This window comes from Microcaecilia unicolor, chromosome 6 (assembly GCF_901765095.1).
Source record: "Microcaecilia unicolor chromosome 6, aMicUni1.1, whole genome shotgun sequence".
In the NCBI taxonomy this organism is placed as follows: domain Eukaryota; kingdom Metazoa; phylum Chordata; class Amphibia; order Gymnophiona; family Siphonopidae; genus Microcaecilia; species Microcaecilia unicolor.
Genome location: NC_044036.1, coordinates 328,735,403 through 328,752,717, shown reverse-complemented (window position 1 = coordinate 328,752,717; position 17,315 = coordinate 328,735,403). Strand labels below are relative to the sequence as shown.

General features: G+C 43.8%; 1 protein-coding gene across 1 annotated transcript in view; it reads left to right on the top strand.

Moving 5' to 3' along the window:
* The window catches only part of LOC115473460 (probable ATP-dependent RNA helicase DDX5), a 39,369-nt gene that overhangs the window by 8,940 nt on the left and 13,114 nt on the right, over positions 1-17,315 (top strand). The window contains exons 2-10 of the mRNA XM_030208431.1: positions 3,900-4,073; positions 5,478-5,643; positions 11,854-11,950; positions 12,033-12,166; positions 12,888-12,950; positions 13,043-13,184; positions 13,267-13,427; positions 13,794-13,966; positions 14,198-14,308. Of these exons, the coding sequence (XP_030064291.1) occupies positions 3,982-4,073; positions 5,478-5,643; positions 11,854-11,950; positions 12,033-12,166; positions 12,888-12,950; positions 13,043-13,184; positions 13,267-13,427; positions 13,794-13,966; positions 14,198-14,308 (1,139 nt within the window). The 5' untranslated portion in view covers positions 3,900-3,981. The remainder of the gene's footprint in view (positions 1-3,899; positions 4,074-5,477; positions 5,644-11,853; positions 11,951-12,032; positions 12,167-12,887; positions 12,951-13,042; positions 13,185-13,266; positions 13,428-13,793; positions 13,967-14,197; positions 14,309-17,315) is intronic.

Sequence of the window (17,315 nt, the reverse complement as noted above, 5' to 3'; positions counted from 1 at the left end):
CCCTTGTCGAGGGCATCTCTGAAAGACCTGACGTTGAAAGCAGTCTTTTTGGTGGCTATCACTTCAGCCAGAAGAGTTTCCGAGCTCCAGGCGCTCTCATGTCGAGAGCCTTTTCTGCAGTTCACTGAGGCAGGAGTGACTATTCGCACAGTGCCTTCCTTTCTGCCCAAGATTGTTTCTCGCTTCCATGTGAATCAGCAGCTCTGTCTCCCTTCCTTTCGTAGGGAGGACTACCCAGAGGAGTACTCTGCTCTTAAATATCTGGATGTGAGACGAGTCATCATCAGATACTTGGAAGTGACCAATGATTTCCGGAAATCGGATCATCTGTTTGTCCTGTTTGCAGGTCCTCGTAAAGGTCTGCAGGCTGCTAAGCCTACAGTGGCAAGATGGGTCAAGGAAGCCATTGCAGCGGCTTATGTGGCCGCGGGGAAGGTGCCGCCTATCCAGCTGAAGGCTCACTCCACGAGAGCTCAGGCGGCCTCGATGGCAGAGGCCGGATCCGTCTCCTTGGAAGAGATATGCAAGGCGGCAACTTGGGCTTCGGCTCATACATTCTCCAAGCATTACCGTTTGACTGTGGCTGCACGGGCGGAGGCCCGGTTTGGAGCTTCAGTGTTGAGGTCAGGGATTTCAATGTCCCGCCCTGGGTGAGTACTGCTTCGGTACATCCCACCAGTCTATGGATTGATCAGCTTGATGATATGGAAGGTAAAATTATGTATAATCATACCTGATAATTTTCTTTCCATTAATCATAGCTGATCAATCCATAGCCCCTCCCAGATATCTGTACTGTTTTATTCTGGTTGCATTTCAGGTTCAAGTTTAGTCTTCAGTTACTTCAGAAAGACTTCGTGTTCAAGTTTTTTCACTTGGATTCTTCAAGAGTTAAGACGAGTTTGTGTTACAGTGAGCTGCTGCATTCCTCTCCCCTCCGTTTTACGGGGCTGGATTGAGACTTAAAATTCTGCCGGCACTCCCTCCCGCTTCGTGCGGCTGTAGGGCAGCTTTGTACCCCTCCCGCTTCGGCGGTGTTAGGGTCAGTCAGCTCCTCCCGCGGTTGCGGTTGCAGGATAAGCCAGATCCCCCCGCATCGGCGGGTGTGGTGTCCCTCCCCCGCTCCGCGGGGATGAGCTGGACGGATTCCCCTCCCCCACTTGTGTGGGGATGAGCTGGGTTAATTCCCCTCCCCCGTTTCGGCGGTGGTGAGCTGGGCAGAGTGTCCCTTCGTGGGTGTAATTCTCTAAGTGCTGAGTCCTGCGGATGGAGCTTTGATATCGACATACTGGGGAGTTTCCGGCAGCACATGACCACATATAGGGAGGCAAAAGTTTGCTCTCTATCTCCACCTGCTGGTAGATGGACACAACCCACCAGTCTATGGATTGATCAGCTATGATTAATGGAAAGAAAATTATCAGGTATGATTATACATAATTTTACCTTCTACATCCACGATCTCTTTATCTCTCGTACTATCCATCTGCTTGCCCTAACTGAGACTTGTCTTTGCCCTGAAGACTCTGCTTCAGCCCTGTGTCACGGAGGTTACCTTTTCTCCCATACTCCCCGCCGGATTGGACACGGAGGTGGTATCTGGCTACTACTTTCTCCTTCCTGTAGATTTCAACCTCCTCTTCCACTTCAGTTTTGCTGCTTTTCTTCCTTCGAAGTCCACTCCATCCATCTATTCACTCCTCTGCCTCTCCAAGTAGCAGTCATTTATCGACTCCCTGATAAGTCCCTTTCTTCCTTTCTCACTGACTTTGACACCTGACTTTCCTTCTTTCTTGAACCTTCTTCTCCTTCCCTCATTCTTGGGACTTTTAACGTTCATGCTAACGATCCCTCTGACTCTTATGCTTCTCAGTTTCTCACTTTCACGTCTCTTTCAATCTTCAACTGTGCTCTACTACCCCCACCCACCAGAATGGCCACTGTATTGATCTTATCTTCTTCTTCAACTGCTCCCTCTCCAGTTTCTGCGCCTTGGCGCTTCCCCTCTCTGACCATCATCTGATTACTTTCACACTTAAAACACTCTCCCCCCTCCCCCAGTCCTGTCCAATTGCCACCAATACATTTAGTAATCTTCAGGCTATTGACTCTTCTACTCTGACCTCCAATGTTTCAAACCTCTTCTCAACCACTATGTGATCCAAATCTATAAATGAGGCTGTCTCTTCCTATTATCCTCGCTCCTCCTATTCCCCATTCTGTAAGGCGTACCAACCCCAGCCTTGGCTGACCTCTATGCTACCTACGTTCCTGTGCCCGCTCTGCTGAACGCCTTTAGTTGAAATCCCGTGCCCATGCTGACTTCATACATTTCAAACTCTTGCTGACCTCCTTCCAGTCTGCTCTTTCACTTGCCAAAAAGTACTACTACATCCAGTTGCCACATTCTCTTGGCTCAAACCCTCAAAGTCTCTTTGCCACACTGAACTCTATCCAAAGTGCCTTCACCTCCAACTCCCCCTTCACATTCTTCCCAGACTCTGAGTACTTTTATGAGAAGGTTCACATGATTAAACTTGAATTCTCAACCAAGTCACCTCCACCTCGCCTTCCCTTAGTCCATTCTCTCAACCCTCCTTCAACGCCTGCCTCTTTTTCTTCCTTTTCTGAAATCACTGTAGAGGAAACTACACATTTTCTTTCCTTTTCGAAACTAACTACCTGTTCCTCTGATCATATTACCACCCATCTAGATAGGACTATCTCTCCTATTGTCATCCCTTTTATCTATCATATCCTTAATCTTTCACTGTCCACTGTGACTGTTACTGATGCATTCAAACATGCCATAGTCACACCACTCCTCAAAAAACCTTCATTAGACCATACCTGTCCTTCCAATTATCGCCCCCATCTCCCTCCTCTCTTTCCTATCCAAGATACTTGAATATGTTGTTCACAGCCGTTGTCTTGACTTTCTTTCATCTCAAGCTATTCTTGATCCAGTAAAGCGGAAGGGGAGGTCAAATAAGGGAAATCCTCAGGTGGTTGCAAATGAAAGCTCATTGAGTCAGATCCCAGACCTAATTCTAACTGAAATGAAGTTCAAAGGTGCAGGATGAAGCTGCCTGCCTCCCCGCACCCCCAACTTTCCAATTATACTTGTATCTGGGTTTTTAGGTTTAGTTCACTCCTTTCCAGTAGTAGTTTCTATCCTCATCTCCCCTTATGTTCCCGCCCGTAACCTCCGTTCACAGGATAAATCCCTCCTCTCAGTTCCCTTCTCCACCACCGCCAACTCCAGGCTCCGCTCATTCGGCCTCGCCTCACCCTATGCTTGGAACAACCTTCCTGAGCCCTTACGCCAAGCCCCCTCCCTGCCCGTCTTCAAGTCTTTGCTTAAAGCCCACCTCTTCAATGCTGCGTTCGGCACCTAACCCTTACCGTTCAGTGAATCCAGACTGCCCCAATTTGACTGCCCCTATCGGACCGACCGTTCACTTGTCTATTAGATTGTAAGCTCTTTGAGCAGGGACTGTCTCTCTTTGTTAAATTGTACAGCGCTGCGTAACCCTAGTAGCGCTCTAGAAATGTTTAGTAGTAGTAGTTCAAGGCATGTTACATTCAGTAGACTAGGTTTTTCCTTATCACCAAGGGTTTACAATCAAAGGGCTTCATTTATAAAACAGTGCTTGCGATTCCCACTCAGCAATTGAGAGGAAGCCCATAGGAATTGGGCTTTTTCTCATTTGTCACATAGGAATTGGTAGCACAGCTTTGTAAATTAAGCCCTAATTTTGTGCCTGAGGTAGTGGAGGGAGAAGTGACAGACCCAAGATCAGAAGAAACCGCAAATGGATTTGAACCCTGGCTTCCCTGCTTCTCAACCCACTACTCGAATCTGCTGTCCTAATAAATTGTGTTTTTTTCTTTTGTAGATGTCCCAAGTTTGCCAACAGAGATCCCAAGAGAGACCACATTAAGAAGAGTTTGAACTCACATTGAAGTTCACTTTAAATCATGGCTAGGATCTCTTGCATCAGGCTGTCTGATTTGTTCCTTAATAGACAGTTCAAGAGAGCAAAGATTTGTTTCTGTGGTAGAGACCGAGGGTAAGTGCGATCATTAATAGGCTTGGATTGTTTTTACCGTTTATTGAGCGGAATATTTGTAGCGGTGGCTTCTATGCCACCTGTTCAAGCAAACAAAAAAAAAAAAATTCAATTTGGGTTAATCCAGTTCCTTGGCTGCCTGTACAGAGTGTGATGAAAGCCGTGTAGTAAAATGGTTGACTTACTTTATTAGAAAAATAAATATATATGTATGTGGTGGCGTCTGTTCTGGAAGTAGATCGCGTGGCGGTTAAAGTGTGCGGTCGGTGGAGGGGCAAGGTGCATCGGAGATTCGCTGCTCTGTCTTTTGTCTGGGGTGTATGGTGTTGCTTTTTTTGCTGGTGTCGTGTGTAAAATGGATGCCGATGCTGGTCCAGGCGCCATGCGGTGGCCGCTGGGGGAGCTGCACAGAAAATGCTGGCTGCGCATGCCCTTTGTCTCAAGCCGCTAGCCAGAAAATGGCAACTGGAATAAACGTGGCGCAATCGGAAATTGGGGTGGGGGAGGGGAAGAAACTAGGAAGAAAAACAAAAACACTGTCGTCAGTGTTACCAGGAGCTCCTTCCGAGAATCCAAGGTGGTAGGAAAAGCAGATTCATTCTCAAGCTATTGTGATTTTTAATCTTTTTGGTCTCGTTACCTTTATTTCCAACACAAGGGGATCCATATTCTTTCTGAGAAGGTTATCAATAGAAATCAAACAAAATAAAACATGGAAAAGAAAATAAGATGACAGGGTGGGCAGGAGGTATGCATGGGGACATCAAAGCATTTCATTGATATTCTAACAGAATGGGTGTTGGTAGGTGAGAGGAGGGTAATAAACAGAGAAATACAGCTTTATAATGAGTTAGAAAACCCAGATCCTTATTAAGTCCTGTTTGTTGGGTGTCAAAATATGGTGTGGGAGGACTGTCAGACAGTCAAAGTAATGCTTTGATGTTTCTCTCATATATACTATCTGCTACCTCATTTGCTTATTTCCGATCTGAGGAAGAAGGGCAACCTTCGAAAGCTAATCAAGAAATGTATTAAGTTATGTCCAATAAAAAAGGTATCATCTTATTTTCTTTTCCATGTTTTATTTTGTTTGATTTCTATTGATAACCTTTAAGAGTGAACTAACACGGCTACCACACCTCTCTACATCTTTCTGAGAAGGAAGCCTCACCTCTGTTCTATCTTTATTGTGCTTAACAAGTAAGATAGCTGATTGCGGGGTTTTTTGTTTTTGTTTTTTTTTTAAACAGGAAGCGTTCTTCTTGATAGCTCGTTGGATTTATTTAGCTGTGCTGCTATCTTAGTGGATCAAAGATAACGACTGTAAATAAAATCGGGTGGGCATTACTACTTGGCTCAGTGTTTGGGAATTAGTATTCAGTTATGTCCTGTTTTTGTCATCAGATTTGGTGGTCCTCGCTTTGTGTGGAGTAGGGGAGGACCCCCACCTGGAAAGAAGTTTGGAAACCCTGGTGAGAGACTTGTGAAGAAAATTTGGAACTTGAATGAGCTACCCAAATTTGAGAAAAATTTTTACCAGGAGCATCCCAATGTAACCAGGCTCACCCCGGTAAGTTTTGGGGAGACTTTTAGGAATTCATTACATAGTAGTGATCTTTGCCCTTTATTTATTTATTTGTTACGTTTGTATCCCGCAGTTTCCCGCTCATCAGCAGGTTCAGTGCGGCTTACATAGCAATAAGGGGTTACATAGTAATTGCAGAGGGATGACAGGTGGTAGATAGGGGAGAAGGGTTCGTGAATGGGCTAAGGTTGAATAGAGCTAAGAGGGAGAGTCGAAAGATAAATATTTCAAGTAATTGTCCTTTTTGCACAATGAGGTGTTATGCGGGAGGGTCCATGAGGTTGTCGGATCATTAGGGTAGGCCTGCTTGAATAGGTGAGTTTTCAGCGATTTCCGGAAGGGCAGAAGAGCATTAATTGACCGAATAGATCTAGGTAGTGCATTCCAGAGTTGGGCGCCTAAAAAGGGGAAGCTGGAAGCATAGGAGGATTTGTACTTGATACCTTTGCAGTTGGGATAGTGGAGGTTGAGGTAGGTGCTGGACGTTTCTGAAGCATTTCTGGCTGGAAGGTCGATCAGGTTGTTCATGTAGTTTGGGGATTCTCCATGGATGGTCTTGTGGATTACTGTGAAGATTTTGAAGTTTATTTGTTCTTTGATAGGGAGCCAGTGCAGTTTTTTGCAGAGAGGTGTTGCGTTTTCGAATCATGATTTACCAAAGATTAGTTTGGCTGCCGTGTTTTGGGCATTCTGAAGGTTTTTTCAGGATTTGGGCCTTGCAGCCTATGAAAATACTATTGCAGTAGTCGGCGTGGGTGAGTACAGTGGCTTGAACCAAGTTACGAAAAGTTTTCAGGGGGAGGTATGGTATCCACATCATGTTGAACATTTTCTTAGTGGTGGATTTTGTGTGGTTTTCTAGTGTTAGGTGGTTGTCTAATGTCACTCCGAGAATTTTTAGGTTGTCAGAGATGGGGATTGTGACGTCAGGAGTTTTGAGAGTGGTTGGAAGGAGTGTAGAGTGTTGGGATGATAGGATGATGTATTGTGTTTTCTCTTTGTTCAACTTCATCTTAAAAGCATTGGCCCATGAGTTCATGGTGTTCATGCTGGAGATAATTTTGCTGGAGATTTCTGCCAGGTTGGATTTGAAGGGAATGAATATTGTCACATCATCAGCATAGATGAATGGGTTGAGACCATGTCTGAATAGGGCTTTGGCTAGGGGGATCATCATAAGGTTGAAGAGGATTGGGGAAAGAGGAGATCCTTGTGGTACCCCACAGTCTGTGGACCAAGGAGCTGAGATTGTTGATGATGATTTAACTTGATAGGACCTTGTGGTGATAAAGCCTTTTATCCATTTGATGATGTTACCGCCGATCCCAAGTTTATCTAATAGTTTTCATTAGAATGTTGTGATTTACCATGACAAATGCGCTAGATAGGTCAAATTGTAGCAGAAGGATGTTGTTTCCGAATGCTATTTCTTGTTTGATTGTGGATATTAAGGTGAGTAGTACAGTTTCTGTGCTGTGGGCTGGACGGAAACCCGATTGCGACTCGTGTAGGATGGAGGATTTTTCGATGTAGTCATTTATCTGAGCGGTCACCATACTTTCCATCAATTTAACTAACAGAGGGAAGGAGGCGACAGGGCGGTAATTGGTGATGTCACTTGCTGGTTTCTTAGGGTCTTTAGGTATTGGTGTGAATAGTATGTTGCCATGTTCGGCAGGAAAGGAACCTTGTTGCAGCAAGAAGTTTAGGTGTGCAGTTAACTCTGTGATGAAGCGTTCTGGGGCACCTTTCATTAGGTAATTGGGGCATGGGTCAAGATGACAGTAGGATCTGGAGAGTTTGGAGAGCGCCAGGGAGACCTTTTTGGTGAGGAGGGTGAAATTCGTCCATGAACAGTCAGCTGGAATTTCGTTTGTGTTGGGGTCCAGTTCATCGAGGAATGTATCAATGGCGGAACAGTCATGGGGAATCGTGTTACTGAGATTTCTTATCTTATCATTGAAGTGTTTGGCGAGTTGGTCAGCAGATGGGTAGTTGGAAGGTGAGGGGGTGACTGGATTGGTGTTGATAAGATTTCTGTGCCGTTAGTTGTAATTTTTTGAGTGTAGTAGGATCGTTTGGTTCGTTTAATGGCATTTTTGTAGTTTCTTGTGATTGTTTCCATGCAGTGAAGGTAAGGTCGTTTTTCGATGTTTTTTTTAGTTTTCTGGTTTTCAATTTTAGGTTTTTTAATAGATCGTTGAACTATGGTGATGGGTTGTGCTTTCGTATAATTCTTTTTTTTTTTTAATTTTTCTTTATTAGACTTTTAACATACATAACTTCACATTTATGAATGATGATACACGATTTAGAAATTGTACAACGAAAATAATTTCTAAGTATAAGTTTTAAACATTATATCGACCACAAGTTAAAGAAATTGATCCAAGATGAAAGATTATTCAAATAATCTAAAAGGAAATAAATCAGTAACACAATTTACATAAATGGTGCACCCATCCTGGGTAATTCCACCAGCTCCGGTTAATCAGTGTTCATATAGGATTACACCTTAACATTTACTTCCTCCCTACTTGTTATAAATTCCTCCAGCTGTTTGGGGTCAAAGAATTGAAACTGTTTAGCTTGAAATACAATTCTACAAACAAACACAAGGGAATTTCAACAGGAAACTAGCTCCTATTGCCAAAGTTCTTGTACGCAAAGCCAAAAAGGCTTTACGTCGCTTTTGAGTCTCTCTTGATAAGTCAGGGTAAATTCTTATTTTAGACCCCAAAAAGTTTGAATCCAAGTGTCTTAGTGAGAACCTCAAAACTGCATCCCTATCAATCTCCAAAGCAAAAGTAACTAATAAAGTTGCTGTCTTTGTAATATCCTCTAAAGATGACTCCAAGAAGGCAGTTAGATTCATCTCTCCACCCTCTTGAGGAAATTTTTCTGTTACCCTAGGGTCAATTTGTAAGTAAAATGCACGAGTAATGGGTGGAAGAGATGTATCCGACATACCCAATATTTCTACATGATATTTTTTTACCATTTGTATTGGGGAAACTAATGGAGAGCAAGGAAAATTTATTAGCCTTAAATTAAGTCTTTTAGTCTGGTTCTCAAGATATTCCAGCCGTCGGGAAGTAAAGTTCTTTTCTTTAATCAGCGTTTGACCCACAAGTTCCATCTTCAAAGTTCTTTCAGTAAGACATTTTACTTCCTCGGCTTGAGAATCAGTCTTTTTCATCTGAGATAATGCAGCTTCTGATAAAGTTTTAATAGTCACCGCATTTTTAGCCACCAATGATTGTAAGGAAGAATATGCTGTAAAGGTTAAATCCCATAGTGACTCTAAGGTCACTACGGCTGGCTTTTCCATTTTCCCAACAGTTAACTCAGGAAGTGATGCATTTGCAGCCAGCTCCAGGGTACTCACTGTCTGTGAGGACAGCACAAAAGATGGTATCGCCTCTGGAACTTCTATGCTGACAATACTCTGATCTCCATGCGTCTCCAACAGGCTCCCTCCCTGTGCACATCGAGCTCCATTCCGGGCTGAGGCAGCTGGGCTCTGAAGGAAACGTTCACTTCCTGGTTGCAGGGGCGCCGTACGTTCGACAGGGCTCAAGGAAGCCCCGCCCACACTGACAGCCAGCGTCGAAGCGCCAGCTTCTTCGGACGGAGTGGAAACTCTCCCAGGACCCAGCACAACGCCAAATTCCTCCATTCTCGCTTGTCGTAGCTGGTTTGACCCGCCAGGGAGAGAGGGAATCTCCCTGACTTTGCCTCTCCTTTTCCCCATAGCGGGAATCAGATGGGGAACCGCTAACCGCCGCGTTTCAAAGGAGGAAATAAGACGTGTCTGGTAGCGCAACTCAGACCGTCGCCATCTTGGATCCGCTTTCGTATAGTTCTTGTACGTATAGGAGCAATTTCGTCGAGGGTTAGTTTGCACCTATTTTCCTATTCAGTGAGGAAGTAGGTTGAGTTTGGTTGTGTTGTCCAGTTATTGATGTAAGTTTGTTTCCAGAAATTGTCCTTGTCAATCCTTCCTCTAGTGTTTATTGTTGTGGGGTCTTGCGCTTTGGGTACGCCTTTTTTACGCCAATATAAGGATAGGGTCGATTTGTGATGATCCGACCAGGTGATGTCGGATAGGAAAATGTTGTGGTCCGTGGAGAACTTGTGAGAGATGATGTCAAGCGAGTGACCTTTGACGTGGGTCAGTTACATTGGAGGGGGGTTGAGATCACAGAGGTGAAGGAAATCCTTACATTCGTGGGTGTGGGTAGAGTTGAGATCTTCTAAGTGAAGGTTTAAATCGCCTACTAATAGTACATTGGAGTTCATAAAACATGCGTTTGATATAAAGTCCATAAAGGTAGATTGGTTGTCATTCCAATTAACTGGAGGTCTGTAGAATATGACACAGGTTAGGTGGTCGTGTGGGGTGGGGTTGTAAAATTTGAGTGAAGCAATTTCAAGTTGGGGTGTGATTGTTTCGGAGATGGGCTCAGTGGAGAAATTTGATCTGTAGATGAGCACTATGCCTTTGCCTATTTTTCCTTTTCTGGTCCAGTGTAGAATTTTGTATCCTGGGGGCATAGGTCAAGTATGATGGGGTCTTTTGCATCGCGGATCCATGTTTCAGTAATGAATAGTAGATCAAGATTATCTGATTTAATCCAATCCAGTGAGGATTTCAGTTTTGTTAACTGCTGATCTGGCGTTGACGTATCCTACTCGGGTAGGTACGGGTCAGCAGTCGGGGGTGAAGGATGGATGTTAATGAGTTGTCTTGTTTTTGGTGTTTTAGGTTTGGTTGAGGTTGTTCTTGTTTTAGGTGATGGTTGACTGAGTGACGGTGATTTCTTTTTGTTAAGGTTGTTGTCAGTTTGTGGAGGTGTAATTAATTTGTTCGTTCTTTTATGGTGATGAAGAATTGGTATAATACTGATTTCCGGTGTGGGGTGTTGAGTGTTGCATGAATGATGTAGAATGAGTAGTGAATAAATATTTGTAGGATGAGCATTTTAATGGGGACTTAGCAGTATTGGAGTTCAAATGTCGGCAACGAGGTGCAAAGTTAGTATAATGCTAAGGATCTTCCTAATAAGCATTCATTAGGGCATAGTACAGAATACATTCATTAGAACATGATACAAAATACAATCATTAGAACATAATGTAAAAGTCAGCATAATACTAAGGATTTACCAGGAGCATCCCAATGTAACCTGGCTCACCCCGGTAAGTTTTGGGGAGACGTTTAGGAATTCATTACATAGTAGTGATCTTTGCCCTTTCTACTTGGCTGTGTGGGTTGTAACTTGAGTAATTTTAATATCTGGGTGTCCTGGACAGTTAGAAAACTCAAAGAACGTATCACGTTCAAAATTTGCACCCTAGTTCACAAAATTATTCACGAAGACGCACCAGCCTACATGTCAGACCTGATAGACTTACCACCCAGAAATGCCAAAAAATCATCCCGTACATTCCTCAGTCTTCACTTCCCAGGTTGTAAAGGTCTTAAATACAAACGAACGCATGCGTCAACCTTTTCCTACCTGAGCACACAATTCTGGAATGCGCTGCCGCGAAACCTAAAAACGACCTATGAACAAACCAACTTCCGAAGTCTACTGAAGACCCATCTCTTCAACAAGGCGTACAACAAAGATCAACAAATATGAATTTCTGTACTAACATGTTTCTTATCATGTTACCCAAGATCCTCTTTTATTCCTAAATGTACATTTTCTTTATAATTCTTATATATTTCTTAAATATCTCTTAAGATGTTTGCTTGTTAAAATATTTCCATGTTCTATCATTATCATGTTACCAAAAATTCTATGCTATTACTAAAGGTATACTTTCTCATGTACTCTCACTATTCATGATGTATTGTAAGCCACATTGAGTCTGCAAATAGGTGGGAAAATGTGGGATACAAATGCAACAAATAAATAAACAAATTGGCCTACTGTGAAATGCAAATGTGGTAATTTGTGTTGTAATTGATGCTATAGTTATACTTAGAGCCTTGGAACTCCAGCTAGTTTATATGCATAATATCTAGCCTAGAATTCACTACTGTTCTTGCAATGGGGGTGGAATTTGGGCATGTAATACATTCTATTTGCTCTTTGATAAGTAAGATGAATCAGCCACTTAAATGAGGTACATTTTTTGTTCTGTATAAATGTTGATGACATTTTTTTTGCTTAAAACAATTAGCAAGAAGTGGAGCAATACAGAAGAAGCAAGGAGATAACAGTAAGGGGTCATAACTGCCCTAAACCAGTTATGAATTTCTATGAAGCAAATTTTCCAGGTAAGCATAGTCTTACACTGTTTAAACAAATTCTATTTAACCGTATTATGTTAAGTAACACTTTTTTTAATACTTTTAACAGTTAGCCTCATGGATGTAATAAAGGCTCAGAATTTCACTGAGCTAACAGCTATTCAGGCACAAGGTTGGCCAGTTGCTTTGAGCGGATTGGATATGGTTGGAGTAGCACAAACTGGATCAGGAAAAACACTTTCTGTAAGTGTGAACAGAGTTCTTTTCTTTTTCTTCTAACTTGAATTATTTACTTTGTCACTTTAACTCTTAATTGCTCTTAAGCATTTGAGCAAATCATTATAGATAGAATTTGACTTCTTGAGAAGATATTAACAAACATTTGTAGAACTTGTATGTTATGCTTCCGTTATAAGTGTAGTAGAATTCCAGTAGATTTTTTATCAGTTCATTACTGGTGGTGTTTGGACTAATGGTTAACTTAAATTGAGCCTAAAGTGCTCTATTAATAGCTATATCATTCAGTAGAAACCTTTCTGTCTCGCCTCACCCCATGCCTGGAACAAACTCCCTGAGCCCATATGCCGTGCCCCCTCCCTACCCATCTTCAAATCAATGCTCAAAGCCCACCTCTTCAATGTCGCCTTCGGCACCTAATCACTACACCTCTTCTCAGGAAATCTTAACTACCCCAACTTGACATTTCGTCCTTTAGATTGTAAGCTCTTCTGAGCCGGGACCGTCCTTAATTGTTAATTTGTACAGCGCTGCGTAACCCTAGTAGCGCTCTAGAAATGTTAAGTAGTAGTAAACCAAAAAATTGCTATTAAAGCAGGCTGTTGTCAGGCCTGGACAGCTTGTTCACCTGTTTCTACTTTTTCTTGATAGAGGAATTGCATAAGCAAGGAGAACAAAAAAAAATTAATGTTAGTCATTCACTTTTTTTTTTCTCCCCCCAAACTAGTATTTGTTGCCTGGTATAGTCCATATAAACCAACCATTTCTGGAACAAGGTGATGGACCAATTGTAAGTATTAATATTTTAAGTATGACTTGAGTTCATGACTTGGAAAGATCAAAGGATATGTTTCAGTGGTGGTTCTGTATTGCTTTTTGCAGGTATTGGTACTGGCACCAACTCGAGAATTGGCTCGACAGGTTCAGCAAGTGGCAGGTGATTATGGTAGGGCATGCCGTCTGAGGTCAACCTGCATTTATGGAGGTGCTGCAAAGGGACCGCAAATTCGTGATCTAGAAAGAGGTAAAATGATTTCCCTGCATGGTTATGTGGTGGGAGAGGGTAGTTTAGTATTGTCCTTACAAACTATGAATTTTCATTGTAGGTGTTGAAATCTGTTTTGCAACTCCTGGACGACTAATTGACTTTTTAGAAGCTGGAACGATCAGTCTTAGAAGATGTACATACCTTGTGCTCGATGAAGCTGATAGAATGCTTGATATGGGTTTTGAACCCCAAATAAGAAAAATTGTGGACCAAATCAGAGTGAGTGTCTATGCTATAACCTCGAGGTAGTTTCCGAACAGACCTGGCTTTCAAAATACTGTTTAAGTGCTGATATCTGACTGAATAAACTAATCTATGTCATGACATGAGTCTGGATTTTGCAATCGCTGCTTTGTAGTGTTTAATTATAGTGAAGCTTTAATATGGTATAGTTAAGCTAAGATACATGGAGGCTTATTTTCAAAGCACTTAGTATGGAACTTTAAGTCTAAGTACTTTGAAATGAGCCCCATAGTGATGTATTAGTTTGCACGAAAGGACACAAGGTGGTACTGTACAGAATGAATATAGCTAAGAGGCCTCAGTAAAAGGATCCAAGGAAACAGTATATTAATGTTTTTCCAGCCTGACAGACAGACATTGATGTGGAGTGCAACATGGCCCAAAGAAGTGAGACAGCTTGCTGAAGACTTTCTAAAGGATTATGTTCATATCAACATTGGTGCATTAGAGCTGAGAGCAAATCACAACATTTTTCAGATTGTGGATGTATGTCAGGACTTCGAGAAGGATGATAAGTAAGTTGCATTGAATAAACTTGTAATGATAAAATTCTGGTAGTTTATATTAGGAAACTTTAGCTTGTGGGAGAAAGCTAACACATTTTAGGAGTGTCAGTGTGATGCTTTATTCAACCTGTTTTGTATGCTAGGAGAGAGCTTGGAAGGTTTCTAATACTGTAGCTTTCATAGTATGTAATACAATGCTATACAGTTTTCAGTGTCTTAACTATCAAGTTTTGTTTTCAGGCTGCTTCGATTAATGGAAGAAATTATGAGTGAAAAAGAAAACAAAACCATTGTCTTTGTAGAAACCAAACGGCGATGTGACAATCTTACAAGACGGATGAGAAGAGATGGGTAATATATAGTACATAAATTGTATGCAGCATATATTAGCTTCCTGTTCAGTATTTTTTTTAGCTAACTGGTCATATATCTTATTCCCAATTCTTGGTGTATTTTAAATTCACCGAGGACAAGCAGGCTGCTTGTTCTCACATGTGGGTTGACAACCGCGTCGGCCCAGGAAACGGCAAATTTTTTGACAGCAAAAAAATAAAAACATTTTGTCTGAGTCTTCTGGTGCGCAAACCGCTTTCCCACGGCTGTGTTTTTTTCACTGCTCCTCAGGTCCAGGAACGAGTCTTCTATCATATTTTTCCGTTTTTTCAGATTTGTTCTCTTTATTTAAAAAAAAAAAAAGAAAGAGAGATATTTTCTTTAATTCTTAGTTTTTTCTGCCCTTTTCAAGTTTCCTTTCATTTGTAGCGCGGTCGAGTGCTTCCCCTTTCTTTTCTGCCTTTTTTCTTTTGATAGGCACGATCGCGTCCTTTGATTTCGCCGAAGCTGTTTTTCCGTCCACGCAATCGAGGACTCCCAGCGGCTTCAGATGTTATACTAGGTGCAACCGGACGATCTCAGGTACCGATACCCACGTCTGGTGTATCCAGTGCCAGCCGCTTGTAGTTTGTGTCTTCGTATGAAGAAATGAACTCAAGTGTCGAGAGAAGCCCAGCGAGAGAAACAGTTTGGGGATCCGTCCTGTCCTTCGGCGTCGGCATCGACGTTGGGAGAGAATGTAATGGCTGCCGAACGACCAGGTCACGCTGGGAGCAGTGAGGCATCAAGTGGGTCTCCACCTGCCTCGAGGCCTCCTGTTATGCAGGCCCCCTGGGACCGACCCTCGTCGGACCTGGCCCCCGAAGAGATGTGAGAATTCCACGTCTTCCTCTTCGGTACTGAGGAGTCTCGATGATGGGCGTCGAGTGAAGGCGAAGAAGCACCGTCATCAATCTCCTTCGACATACAGTGCCGAGATCTCCGAGGCATCGAGAGATTCGGCGCCCGAAAAGCGTCATCGCCGAGAGGATCTCGCCCTCTGTTCAAGAGGTGCCGATGCGTCGGTTTAGGGCAGCTCAGAACCTACTCTCAAGCCTCGATAGATTCTGACATTGACTCCTGCACCAATCCCACAGCCTTCTTCATTGGCGGCTCTCGATGAACGCATCAGGGCCCTGCTTCCAGATATTCTGGAAGGATTGCTGCGACAGACTGCTTCTGTACCTGGGGTGCTTGCGCCTGCCATATCATCTGCAGCAGCGGCATCTGCCCCTTCGCCTGTGGTGAGGTCCCCGACCTCGGTGCCGCCTGCGGCGTCGGCTGCCACCCAGGTCGACTCCCCTTCGACGTCGTGGAGGAAGCTTCACCGGAATCTAGGTGGGCGTTGACTTCTCAGCATCGCCATGGAGGATGTCGTTCCTCGGTATCGAGACAGGCCCAGTTTTAGACTTCTCTAAGTCTTGACCAATACTGGAGATGAGTCATCGTGGAAGGAAGAGGCAGATCCCAGGTATTTTCCTTCCGATAAGTCCTTTGGGATTCCCTCTGATCCTTCCCCTCCATCTCAGAGGAGACTTTCTCTACCGGAGAGTCTGTCTTTCACATCCTTTGTCTGGGAAATGTCTTCGGCCATTCCCTTCCCTATGGAGGTTGAGGATGAGCCCAGGGCTGAGATGCTCGAAGGTCCCGGACTATCCTCCGCCTAAAGAGGCTACGACGGCCCCTTTGCATAATGTCCTCAAGAAATGTCTTATGCACAATTGGTCGTCTCCTCTCTCTAATCCAGTGATTCCTAAAAAGGCCGAATCCCAATATCGGATCCATGGTGAACCTGGATTGATGAAGTCTGTTTTCTCATGACTCCATGGTGGTGGACTCCACTCTCAAAAGGGCCAAGAGTACTAGAGACTATGCCTCGGCGCCCCCAGGCAGAGAATCTAGAACCTTGGATTCTTTGGGGAGAAAGACGTATCAGGCCGCTATGCTCGCTGCCAAAATCCAGTCATACCAGCTCTTCACGAGCGTCCACTTGCGGAACTCAGTGAAGCAACTGTCTAGCTTGGTTAATGCGCTCCCTCTGGAGCTGGCCGAGCCTTTTCACCAGGTGGTCAGGCAGCAGAAGGCATGTCATAAATTCCTAGCCAGGAGTATTATGACAATTTTGATGTGGTGTCCAGAATCACTGCTCAAGGTATAGTGATGTGCAGACTCTCATGGCTGGGGGTCTCTGAACTGGACAATTCTGTCCTGCTGGGGGGATAATCTCTTTGGAGAAAAATGTAGAGGATGTGGTCACTCAGATCAAAACGCATAATGATGCGATGGATTCTCTCTCCCGCCGGACGTCTTCTGCTACTACCTCCTCTTCTAGGAGGTTTTTTGGGTGAAAGAGAAGTGCTCCCTATTCCTTTCCTAGGCGTAGGTACTCTCCTTCTTCCTGTCAACCTGCCCAGGCTCAACCCCAGCATGCTCGTTCTCATCAACAGTGTGCGCCTAGGGCCCCTGCTGCTCCCCAGCAAAAGCAAGGGACGGGCTTTTGACTGGCTCCAGAAAAGCATAGCCTCTATCAAAGTATCTGTGCCGGACGACTTGCCGGTTGGGGGGAGGTTGATATTTTTTCACCAAAGGTGGCCTCTTGTAACCTCCGACCGGTGGGTTCTCCAAATTGTCCGGTTAGGATACACCCTAAATCTGGAATCCAAACCTCCAAGTTGCCCACTGGGGGCTGAATCTTACAGCTCCCAGCACAAGCAGGTGCTTGCAGAGGAACTCTCCGCCCTTCTAAAAGCCAAGGTGGTCGAACCCGTTCCACCAAGAAGGGCTGGGATTCTATTCCACCTACTTCCTTGTGCAAGGGAAAACGGGGGATGTGTCCCATCCTAGACCTAAGAGGCCTGAACAAATATCTGATTCGAGAAAAGTTCAGAATGGTTTCCCTGGGCACCCTTCTTCCCATGATTCAAGAGAATGATTGGCTATGCTCTCTGGACTTAAAGGATGCTTACACACACATCTCGATATTTCC